The sequence below is a fragment of the Meles meles genome, chromosome 5 (assembly GCF_922984935.1).
Source record: "Meles meles chromosome 5, mMelMel3.1 paternal haplotype, whole genome shotgun sequence".
Lineage (NCBI taxonomy): Eukaryota > Metazoa > Chordata > Mammalia > Carnivora > Mustelidae > Meles > Meles meles.
The window spans coordinates 34,863,838-34,876,833 of record NC_060070.1 but is presented as its reverse complement, the minus strand read 5'-3'; the positions used below and the strand labels follow the sequence as shown (position 1 = coordinate 34,876,833).

The following is a 12,996-nucleotide window of genomic DNA, read 5'->3' as shown; positions in this document are numbered from 1 at the left end:
TTTGCCAACATCTTTGGTGGCCCCTGGGGTTGGGGGTGCTATTGACGTCTACTAGGGATCCTTTTAAACATCTTATAATGTGCAGGACAACTCCCCATAGCAAAGAACGATCTGGCCCCAAATGTCAATGTCACTGAGGTTGGGAAATCCTGCTCTAGATCAGGCATCCAGCCAAAATAGCACGTAGAGACCATGGTATCTGCCACCACCTCAGCCAAGTGATTTATTTCTGGCTCTCAGGACCTATGTGCGTTTGTCTCAAAGTTATTTCTTATTTTAAATCTTCTATCTCTGCTTTTATTGATCAATTCTGATCCCACTGCCATCTGTCCTCCACTATGCCATCATCTCCAGAATGGTCTTTCCTTCTCTGCTGTGATGCAGACTTTTCCCTTCCCCACTTTTCAAACTACCTTTGTGCCCTGAGGAACTGTCGCACCACGATTGTGTAACTGCTGTAGCGCCTCCATCACCCTGAAAAGCTCTTCTCACTCTGCTGACTTCACTGAGACCTGTCCTCTCCTGAGGTTTCACTTCTCTTGTCACCCTGCCAAGGGTGACATTATTATCTCCTCCCATCTTGCGTGTTTGGGGTCAGGGTAGAGAGATTATTGTCTCCTGGGACAGTTTTGCTTCTCCATCCTTACTCCTTGAGCTGGTTGTCTGAGAGGACAACAGTAATGAAACAACAACAAAGATATGCTCCTCCTGGTGCTCTTGGACTCCTTCCCTCTCTCTTCTCTCCACGGTTGTCAGGGTCATTTCCTCTCATTTGCTGAGCACCTGGAACCCAGCTTACAGTGATTTTTCTTCATCACAACTTGCATGGAGAATCTGTCCAACTTGGTGACCTGGGATCTTTAACCTGCTTATCTCCAAAAACTGTCTCCTAACGTTGAGCCATCCATTCCCACAGTCACCCCTAGGACATTGAACACCCAGTAGTTGCTCTTTTTCTGATCATCTCATCAGATACTTTATTCTTACCAGGACCTCCTCTCTGTCTAGCCTGCTGGTTTACCTTCCCCCACTGTGGCTGTGACCTCTTTGCAATGTCTCATCTACTGGCCTTGTTACTTTTTCTTTTCCTTCTTTTTTTTTTTTTTTTAAAGATTTTTAATTTATTTATTTGACAGACAGAGATCACAAGTAAGCAGAGAGGCAGGCAGAGAGAGAGAGAGGAAGGGAAGCAGGCTCCCCGCTGAGCAGAGAGCCTGATGCAGGGCTCGATCACAGGACCCTGGGATCATGACTTGAGCTAAAGGCAGAGGGTTTAACCCACTGAGCCACCCAGGCGCCCTGGCCTTGCTACTTTCTACCAACCCATCATCCCCCCTCTTTTCCTCATTTCCCTTCTTATTCAGTTGAGAGTCTATGACTCTTTGGAATCCTTAATTTCTCTTGCTTCCTGCATTTTTGATGCATTTGACTGACAATATTCCAACCCAGATGAACCCAGATATCCTTGTTTCCATGGCTACATTGTCCAGTGGAGATTAGTTCCACTAAATCTTCATATTTAGCAAACCAAAAAGAAAAAAAAAAAGATGAGTTTTAATATGTTTCTTTTCTTTTTTTTAAGATTTTATTTTTTATTTATTTGACAGACAGATCACAACTAAGCAGAGAGGCAGGCAGAGAGAGAGGAAGGGAAGCAGGCTCCCTGCTGAGCAGAGTGAGATTACAGGGCTTGATCCCAGGACCCTGGAATCATGACCTGAGTCAAATGCAGAGACTTTAACCCACTGAGATGTCCAGGTGCCCCAGGAGTTTTAATATATTTCTGGTCCACCTGTTCCTTCCCTCCTGCTACTCAAAGGGCAGTCCTTTCCCACTGAGCCCAGCCATCCTTCTGTATTTTGAATACTGTCATTTTTCTCTGGAACATTTAACTGTTGATTGTCTCTGAACTGTGTTCTGGAGACACAGGTGTGCTTTTCCTACCCTCTCTATGTGAATGAGTCCCAGATTTACTCCTCTAGCTGAATCTTTTTCTGAGCTCCAGACCCTAGCCCTGCCCCCACCACCCCTCTTCCCCATCCCACCCCCCAGTCCTTAGGGTTTGAACAATTAAATTCTGTGTGAGGGCCATGGTCCCTCCTACCTCAGGATCATACAAAGCACTTGCTCTTCCTCCCCATTGGAAAACTCTTCTCTCTCCTTTTTGCCACAGTAACTCACTCTCATCCTTCGCACCCCTTCCCTCACCAGCTCCAGCATTACTTCCTCTGGGAGGCCAGATTATTTGTGTAACTACCTCGCTAAACCGAATGTTTTGCAAGGGTTGCTTCCAAGTTTGATTTGTTCACTGTTTTATCTCCAGTACCTAGCACAGTACCTGGCATAGGTTAAATAAATGTTTGTTGAGTGAATGAATAAAGGGAGGAATGAAACAAAACCATTCATTTATCATTAAGTTCCTTTCTGTATAATCTCTAATACTTCTTAAACATTCTCTAAGCATATTGTGTTCTCTTTGCTTATTATTTTGACCATTGCTATTAGTTGTTTAGCATTCATTTGAAGGTATTTACAAATTTTAAAATGTTCTATAAAAAAGAAAATTGAGTTCCATTATGTGGTTAACAGCCTTCCCTCTTAAATAATAGGGATGTTTAAATATTAATATTTTAATTAATACATACAAATTAATATTTTATTTATTAATATATTAATTAAATATTAATTAGTATATAATATATAAGAAATATAGTATATATTCATTAATTAATATATAATATATTATTATATAACATAATAATATATAATATTAATATATTAATATATACAAATTAATATTTTTAATTTGTATAGAAATATTTTGACTGTGGAATTGAAATGATTAAGGTATTCACCTGATAATTCATCAATAGATTGAATTGAGATAATCATGAATAATTTTAGTACTATCAGTTTTTTGTTCGGGCTCTTCTTTCTGATATAGTGTATTTGAGAAATGAATCCTTTATGCTCTTGACTGCATTTGATTTATAAGTATGTACTATCTTATTGGTGGCCTTACTTGAAAACTATTTGCACATTATTTGTATACCTAAATAGTAGGTATACATTGATACAGGAATTGACTTGAATTTTATTTTATTTTTTAATTTTATTCTATTTTTTAAATTATGTTATGTCACCATACAGTGCATCATGAGTTTTTGATGTAATGTTCCATGATTTACTGTTTGTATATAACACCCAGTGCTCCATGCAATAAATGCCTTCCTTAATACCCATCCCCCCAATCCCCTCTCCTCTAAAACCCTCAGTTTGTTTCCCGGAGTCCATAGTCTCTTGTGGTTTTTCCCCCTGTGATTTCTTCCCCTTCATTTTTCCCTTCCTTCTCCTAATGTCCTCCATGCTATTCCTTACGTTCCAAAAATAAGTGAAACCATATGATAATTGACTTATTCTGCTTGACTTATTTCACTCAACATAATCTCCTCCAGTCCTGTCCATGTTAATGCAAAAGTTGGGTATTCATCCTTTCTGACGGCTAAGTAATATTCCATTGCATATATGGACCACATCTTCTTTATGCATTCTTCTGTTGAAGGGCATCTCGGCTCTTTCCACCAGTTTGGCTATTGTGGACATTGCTGCTATGAACACTGGGGGGCATGTGGCCCTTCTTTTCACTACATTTATATCTTTGGGCTAGTAGTGCAATTGCTGGGTCATATAGTAGCTCTGTTTTTAACTTTTTGAGGGACCTCCACACTGTTTTCCAAAGTGGCTGTACCATCTTGCATTCCCACCAGCAGTGAAAGAGGGTTCCCCTATCTCCACAGTCTCTCCAACATTTGTCCTTTCTTGCCTAGTCAGTTTTGGGCATTCTAACTGGTATAAGGTGGTATCTCAATGTGGGTTTGATTTGAATTTCTCTGATGGCTAATGATGATGAACATTTTTTCATGTGTCTATTAGCCATATGTATGTCTTCTTTTGAGAAGTGTCTGTTCGTGTCTTCTGCCCATTTTTTGATGTGATTATCTGTTTTTTGGGTGTTGAGTTTGAAAAGTTCTTTATAGATCTTGGATATCAGCCCTTTATCTGTAGTGTTATTTGCAAATACCTTCTCCCATTCTGCACGTTGCCTCTTTATTTTGTTGACTGTTTCCTTTGCTATGCAGACTGTTTTTATCTTGATGAAGTCCCAAAAGTTCATTTTTGCTTTCGTTTCCCTTGCCTTTGGAGACGTGTCTTGAAAGAAGTTGCTGTGGCCAGTGTTGAGGAGATTACTGCCTATGTTCTCCTCTAGGATTTTGATGGATTCCTGTCTCACATTGAGGTCTTTCGTCCATTTAGATTTTATCTTTTTGTATGGTCTAAGAGAATGATCAACTTAAAGATAGAAAAACATTCCATACTCATGGATTGGAAGAATAAACATTGTCAAAATGGCTGCACTGCCCAGAGCAATCTGTACTTTCTATACAATCTATACTTTCAGTGCCATCCTGATCAAAATACCAATGACATTTTTCAGAGTGCTGGAACAAACAATCCTAAAATTTGTATGGAAATGTTGAAAAAGGAAAACAAACCTGGGGGCCTCACGTTGCCTGATGTCAAGCTCTATTATAAAGCCATGATCACTAAGATAACATGGTACTGACACAGTGGAACAGAGTAGAAAGCCCAGATATGGACCCTCAACTCTGTGGTCAACTAATCTTTGACAAAACAGGAAAGAATGTCCAATGGGAAAAAGACAGTCTCTTCAATAAATGGGGTTGGGAAAAATGAACGGTTATATACAGATGAATGAAACTCGACAATTCTCTCGTTCTCTCTCTCTCCCTCTCTCTCTTTTTTTAACAATTTTATTTATTTACTTGACAGAGAGAGACAGCAAGAGGGAGAACACCAGCAGGGGGAGTAGGGAGGGAGAGGTAGGCTTCCTGTTGAGCAGGGAGCCAGATGTGGGGCTGGATCCCAGAATCCTGGGATCATGACCTGAGCAGAAGGCAGATGCTTAATGACTGAGCCACCCAGGTATCCCTGACTTGAAATTTAAAATCTGAAATGCAGATGTTTAAAAACCAGATAGCTGTTTTGGAATTTCCATCTTAAAAAACTGACTAAATTCAGTCAAAATTTACTTTATGTAAATGAGACCCTGTGAGATTTCTGTGATCAAAATGTTAACTCTATAGCCTAGAAGTAGTGATTTGCACTCTGGCAGAGCGTCCCTCAGAGTTGGGTGTACCACATTATGAACATCGTGCTCTGCATTTGATTTCTTGGTTTTTGCCGTCAATTCCAGAATGAAAGTTAAAGACTTGAAGTCATGAATAGTCCTGTTCCCTGAGAGCTCATTTATTTATCTCCCTGTTACTGAACGCTGACATATGGCCAATCAAATGATCTCTGGCATCCGGAAAAGACAATCTGCTGCTCAGAGAGTCTGGGGCTTCCCCTGTTGTACCCACAGAGGCTGTGTCCTGTGAGACACAGGAACAGCCATGCTCCTCGGCAGCCTGATGGGATACCCCAAGCCCTTATTAGAGTTCAGGTGGAAAAGAATGAGGGACAGGCCCTCCTGGGAACTTGTATACTGTCTGATATTTCCATAATGTGAACCATATATCTATATAATTAAAAATTCTCAAGTAGTTACATTTAAAAACAGTACAAGGAAACAGGTGAAATAAATTTAACTATATAGTTTATTTAACCCAGTGTACCCAAATTTTTTTTTTTTAAGATTTTATTTATTTATTTGACAGAGAGAGATCACAAGTAGACAGGCAGGCAGAGAGAGAGAGAGAGGGAAGGAGGCTCGCTGCTGAGCAGAGAGCCCGATGCGGGACTCGATCCCAGGACCCTGAGATCACGACCCGAGCCGAAGGCAGCGGCCCAACCCACTGAGCCACCCAGGAGCCCCCCAAATATTTTTATATTACCATGGAATCAATATATTATGCATATATTTTGCAATATATTTTGCATTCTTTTTTCCTACTACATCTGACATGGAGTGCATGAAGGCATGCATTATATGCTTACAACACATCTCAATTTGCACTACCCACATTTCAAGTGGCCAATAACCCCCTGTAACTAGTGGCTATTGTATTGCACAGTGTAGTTCTAGGGGATTCCTCAGAGGAAAGACTATTAAGGTTGCCCTGGGAAAGACAGGTCACCTTCTGCACTTACCTGTGAGTTGTTTTTTTTTTAAAGACTTTATTTATTTATTGGACAGACAGAGATCACAACTAGGCAGAGAGGCAGTCAGAGAGAGAGGAGGAAGCAGGCTCCCCGCAGAGCAGAGAGCCAGGTCCCTGGGATCATGACCTGAGCTGAAGGCAGAGGCTTTAACCCACTGAGCCACCCAGGCGCCCCTTACCTGTGAGTTTTAAGGTGGCAACATTGTTTTCCTGGATGATCTTTCCCAATTTTAGGATGACATTCAAATCCATATACCCTGGGGTAATGTGCTTCATGTTTCATGTTTTTTGTTTGTTTGTTTTGTTTTCAGTAGCTTAGGAAGTTTTAGGGATATCTTTTTCCTTTTTCCTTCATTGCTTTCCAAATAATGGAGGGACATTGTTGGAAAGTTGAGTGTGCTGATTTGTTATAAATTATAGATGTCAACGGGGCCATTTGCAAGCATGTATCTGCCCCTAATCTTAATTTAGACACAGTCCTTTATAGTCTCTGATTCACCTCCTCCCTCGTTTACAATCATTGCCCTCATGAGATGGGCCTGCCACTTTCCAGCTGTGTGCCGTGGCCACACATGCTTTAACATTTAGAGGGTTGAAGTCTTTTGCAGATTTATATCTGAGAGTTGAGTGGGAAGTTACTTCCAGAATATAATAAAGACTTGTTGATTAATCGACCTTTATTTCTTGCCAAATGTTGGAGTGTTTGTTTCTGCTTTTAAAGATTCCTAACATATTGGTTCCAAAATATTTGGGATCTTGTGCCAAGTGTTGCCTTAAATATTTAGCATGTTGTTTTCTTGAAGCTTGACTATTTCAAGCCCAGCTGAATGATCCTGTGAAATTGTGCAGCATCACCATTGTTTCAGAGCTGAGCCCTTTATTCCTTGCCAAATTTCAGTTTACAGCTGCTCTTTCCCTGGTGAGATTTATTCCTTGTCAATAGATAACTGAAATGCAGACACTGATTTAATCTTGATAATAAGGACACGAATTGTGGCACTATATTTGGAAAATGAGTAAGGAAACAATTTAAGGCAATTATTTTAACAGATTCTATTGTTCCACTAAAAATGAAATTTTAAAATACATTTATTTCACATTTAAGGTGATATTAAAAGAGAGAAAAGTATGAGTGTTTCAAATAAATTTGCAATGAGTATTTCAAAGAAATGAGTAATAATTAGAATCTGGTTGCCTATATTCAAACTTATCTTAGTTCTAGTGCAAAGATACATATTTTTGAAGCCTGATTTCAGATCTTTCTTATCACTATCTCTTGTTATTATCTTCATGTATATTCTTTTTAAAAGGCAGCTTTGATTTTGGGATAACTGTGCATACTATAATTATAAAGTTAATATGGACTTTGTGATTTCCTCCCCACCCTCCCGGCAGAGATTTTTGAGATCTTCACAGTTTATCACTGTTTTGTTTTGTCTTTTTTTTTTTTTTTTTTTAAGCAGGAAGGGGGAATTACATTATTGTGTTCTTGGCGACAGGTTCTCAAAATGTCTGATCTTGGACCTTTGGTTTTCTTATCTGTAGAACAGAGATAAGAATAGTGCCTGCCTCACAGGGTTGTTAGGATGATTAAGTGAATTAATAATTATAAATCACTAAGAATACTTCATGGAACATGGGAAGATTATTTGTGAAATATATAAAAATGTCATCCTTTTAAGAAAGATTTTTCAAAAACTATCCTAAAGCTTTCCTTTTCCTTTAGATACGATTTTTCTGTTACGATTCTATTTCCTTATTTCTTTAATTGAGGGAGGCTGATTAAGCTCCATTCCAGGTTTTGCATAGAAATTTGTATTAAAAAGTTACTTAAGCTTCTGAATGTGCTTTTCAGTTACTGATTTTAAATGTCTGCTGATAGCTGGAGCCGCTAGATGGATATGCGATGACAGTAACCACTTCAGAACTCACTGCTGCATTTCAACTGAAAATAATCCTCCCACCTTCCCACGAGAACTTCCTATATCATCACCTCCTGTCAAGTTTTTTTTTTTCTTCGTTCAGTAATTCTGACATTTTTGAGGCTCCCAGTCAGAGATGTCCAGTAAAGCTTACGGGCCTGTACTCTGGGTTTCATGGAAAGCGTTTGGTTCACTGTAAGGTGGTGGTCTGGGTTAAAGGGCAGTTCACCAGCCAGCTGGCACCAGTGGCTGGGCAGAGCTTTGTTCAATAAACTAACCAAGCAGACTAGGCCAGTGGGGACTCCCTGGCTCCTATGAGCAGCTCTTTCACACTGAGAGGGAAGAACTGGGTGCTGGAGTTGTCAGGATAGGAGAGATGATGCTCAGTCATCCCTGTGGTACTTCCCTCAGCTCTGAGAAGAGTCCAGAGGCCAGAAACGGGGCTTGATGGCCCTTGTTCTCATTCTGGGAGTAACTTGTGACCAGTGCAGCTCACCCCTCCTGGTCTGATGCCAGTTCTGAGATTTTAGAGCGCTATGGAGACTATTCATAGATCTAGGCTGGAGTTGTTCATAGCTATCTACACATTCAGTGTGCGTTATGTGTTTATGGCGTCACTTCCACATTATTTTGGCAAGATCCGGAGTTTCACTTAGGAGTTCTAAAAGGACATAGGATGACTATTTTAAAATGGGCTAAGGAGTGAAGGGCTAAATTTCCACAATGAGTAAATTTAGCAATTTCAGAATATAGAACAGAAAATAAAATTGTATATTCTTCCCCAAATATAGTACAATGACCACATGCCGAGATTGAAGGCTATAATATAGATATATTTTACTTTCAGCCTTATATATTTTTTTTCATTTACCATGACATTTCTCTTGATGTTCTCCTGTGATACCTAATTTCCCAAGTTTAGTAATCATCTGCTGTGGTTTAAATAATTGCCTTTTACACGGAATGATCAGTGGCAGCCCTTTCTTCTATAATCAACATTTACTCAGTATTGTTTTGTGTATTTATGCTAATACATTATATATTAATGTTGTCTTGTCATCTGTGGGGAGACAACTTCCTTTATGTCTAGTGAGTCTTACAGGTCACGTGGATTCTGTGCTAGATCAGTGCATGGTGGTGATGATGTTCTGAGCTTGCACGAACCCCACATGGGTGGTACAAAGCTAGGGAAGGAATTAGAGAGTTGATGGGGGAGTCATAGAAAAGAGAGAGTCACATAGGTACGCACATCCAGATACACATCCAGAGAAAGCTCTGCCCTCAGAGATATATATGTTTTGAGGGGACAGAGGCCCAGAAGCACAGGCCCACAGACATGGGCCAATACACAGATACAGATGGACACACACCAAAACACAGATGAGAAAGGCACCTGAGGAGGTGAGGAAAAGAGAGAATTAGAGAAAAGGAAAGCCAGAGAAGAGTAGGGAGAAGGAAGTGGGACAGAAAGGTCCCTTTCCTGTGGTGAGCTGGGATCTGCACCCCCCCACCCTGGTGCTGGAGGTGTGAGGTCGCAGGGGGGCGGCAGGGGCTGGGGAGAGGAAGCGTGTTGATGTGATTGCTCTCTTCCGTAGTATTCAAGAAATGCTGACGGGCCAGAGGCTCTGCCACTCGGAATCTCACAATGATAGTGTCCTGGCTGCGCTGAATCAGCAGAGAAGTGACGGCATCCTCTGCGACATCACCCTGATTGCCGAGGAACAGAAATTCCATGCTCACAAGGCAGTCCTAGCAGCATGCAGCGACTATTTCCGGGTAAGCTGGGGTAGTTTGTTTGTGTCTGTTGAGGTGCCGACGCAAGAAGGATGACAAAGTTTCCCGAAGTGGCATGCAACCACCAGTCAGTTTGATAGCCGTCCCCACACCTGTGAATGTTGGGGACACTTCAGCGCAGAATGAGATTGGGGTTCTGGTGAGATCCTCCCGGAGGCTGCCCCCCTGGGTGTCCCCTCCAGTGGAGAGCGGACTTCGCATCTGAGCCGAGGGCTCTTGGATACCGACCCACAGTAAGGCAGTGTGGCATAGTGGTGCCCCATGATAGGGGTGTGAACAGGGGGAGGGGATGTTTCTGGATTTAGGACCAGAAGGATCATCCGTAAAACAGTTTGTTAAAATTTAAAACATCCATAAATACATACGGTGTATCTGACTTTTTATTTTCTGTGCATGTTCTTGTCTTAGTGCTTTCCAACGATTTGCTGCAGAGAGAGAGATACAATTGGCCTAATGGCCTTTTAAGGTTGATAAATGTGTTGCTGAAGGCATGTGGTCTTGTTCAGTAGAACTTCAGAGCTTGATTTTCAGTGGCTAAGGAGATAATGGTGATAAGTTTGTTGCTTTATTTTATTTTAATTCCAGTACAGTTAGCATACAGCGTTATATTATTTTCAGGCATACAGTCTAGGAATTCAACATTTTCCTACAATACCTGGTACCCATCACGGGTGCTCTCTTTAATCCCCATCACCTGTTTCACCCATCCCCCACCCACTTCCCCTCTGGTGACCAGTAAGTTTGTTCTCAATAATTAAGAGTCTGTTTCTTGGTTTATCTCTTTCTCTCCCCCTCCCCCTGATCATTTGCTTATTTCTTATGTTCCCTGTATGAGTGAAATCATATGGTATTTGTCTTTCTCCGACTGACTTATTTCACTTAGCGTTGTAGTCTCTAACTCCATTCATGTCTTTGCATGTTTATGGCTGTTTTAAAGATTAAAATAGACAAGATGGTTATAGCTAGCTAAATGTCATTTATTTAGTACTTACTATGATTTAAGTGGTAGAAAAAGAACTTTTTATACAAAGCTCATATAAATGAGAATAAAAATTAATTGTGATGTTTTTAAAAAAATGTCTTACCAAGGTCTTAAAATGCTCCAGAAAACCAACTTAGGCCCATGAGTAATTTGTTAGTTTGATTTGTATAATTCCAATAATAATCTTGGTTTTGATGTCTAAGAGATAGTATCAGCTACACTCAGTTGCCAACCAGCAGTTAAACAGAATTTTTCAAAGATACCAAATCATAAAAGAAAGTCTTTTTTTAAAGTGTTTTAAATATGATGAAACCTAATCCAGTAGAGGATCAAGAGGGAACTAGTTAAAATGTCTATAAATAAAGAGTAGGGATTTAATCCTCAACCGCAGAAATGAAGCAGAATATCTGAAAAGTGACCTTTAAGGCGCATTGATACAATGTTTCATTTTCTATACTCACATTTTGTCAGGCATTCATCTTCCAGAAAGGTTATATATAATTCAGGGGGCTTTCAAACAACGTACTCTGTGGTGTTCTATATAACACAGGCACTTTATATAATAATATAATATACTAAGTTTTGTTTTCCTACAGACCATAATGTAGTCCTGCTGTTACTTAGCTTCTCTCCTCTTAGATCTCTGCCAGTTAGCTTTTTAATTTAACTTCGGAAAATGGTTTGATTTTGTGCCTGTGTGTATGTGAGAGAGAAAGCATGTGAGTAAGAGCCTGTCACTTGTTGGCCTTTAACAGTGTTTGATGCTACTCCCAGCTTTCGTCTCTTTCACCACAATGCCCCCATACGCTGAGAGAGTGCCTCCTTTATAACAACGGTGGCACAAAGCTCCCAAAGATAGTGTTATTATTCCCATGATGCAGATAAGGAAACTGAAGTACAGTATGTTTTTGTTTTTGTTTTTAAAGATTTTATGCATTTACTTGACCGAGAGAGAGAGCACAAGCCAGGAGAGCGGCAGGCAGAGGGAGAGGGAGAAGCAGACTCTCCACGGAGCAGGGAGCCCAGACTCAGGGATTGATCCCAGGAACCTGGGATCATGATGGTGAAAGGCAGATGCTTAAACGACCGAACCACCCAGACACCCCTGAAGTTCAATATGTTTAAATGACCCACCCAAGGACTGTCAGATCTTAGGTGAAAGAGTTGCTTTTTGCACACAAGAACATGTTTCCTGGAGCACCGCATTATGCTTTTTCCCTTTCACCATGTGCCTTACAGTTCCTGTAAGCTCACAGCCTGCCTGTGAGATGAAAATTAAGTGGCTTTTATAGTGAGTGTTCAGATGGAGAAACCAGAACAAAGCTGAAACAGTTGGTAGCTCCAGCTCTTTTCTAGGCACAGTGTTGAGTGCTGGATTTACAGTATTTATCTAGATGTATGCCGAGCCCTGTGGCATTTGTAATACAGATATTGTACCAGAAGTAGTTTTTGCCTGGTCCTCTGCCCCTTTTGTTAAATTTTGTCACATAACAAACCACTTCAAAACCTAGACGCTGCATAGTTCCTCCGTCAGTCAGCTCTACTGATCAATGCTGGATTCATTTTTACATCAGCAGTTAACTGGACTGTTGGCTGGAGGTTGGATGACCTGAATTGGCCTTGTTCACATGCTTGGTGATTGTGAGGCTCTTGGCTGAAGTGGTGGGAGACACTGGGCACATTTCTCACAAGTAGGCTAGGCTGTGCTTTTTCACTTGACAACTAAATTCTAAAAACAGCCAGCAAGAGGGTAAGCGTCAATGTATAGATACTTTTTTTTTTCCTCTCTCTCTTTTTTAAAAGATTTGATTTATTTATTTGACAGAGAGATCAGTGAGAGAGGGAACACAAACAGTGTGAGAGAGGGAGAAGCAGGCTTCCTGCTGAGCAGGGAGCCTGATGAAGGTCTTGATTGCAGGACCCTGGGATCATGCCCTGGGCTGAAGGCAGTTGCTTAACGACTGAGCCACCCAGGCATCCCTCAATGTATAGGTACTTTTCTGTCTTCTATTTGTGTCATGTTTTCTGATGACCCATTGGCCAAGGAAGTTACGTGGCCGAGGCTAGAGTCAGTGTAAGAGGTATACCAAAGGGCAGAGATGCAGAAAGGGAATGG

General features: G+C 40.7%; 1 protein-coding gene across 7 annotated transcripts in view; it reads left to right on the top strand.

Annotated features, from left to right (window-relative positions):
• The window catches only part of KLHL32 (kelch like family member 32), a 261,906-nt gene that overhangs the window by 59,381 nt on the left and 189,529 nt on the right, over positions 1–12,996 (top strand). For 5 of the 7 annotated variants that reach the window (XR_006818394.1, XM_046006175.1, XM_046006177.1 and 2 more), the window contains one exon: positions 9,700–9,880. Coding sequence is in view for 6 of the 7 variants with exons in the window: in XM_046006175.1 (XP_045862131.1) it covers positions 9,700–9,880 (181 nt within the window). In the remaining variant the exon portion in view is untranslated. Of the gene's footprint in view, positions 1–9,699; positions 9,881–12,996 lie in introns of those variants that run through there. The other 2 variants (XM_046006180.1, XM_046006179.1) reach the window with 1 other exon arrangement.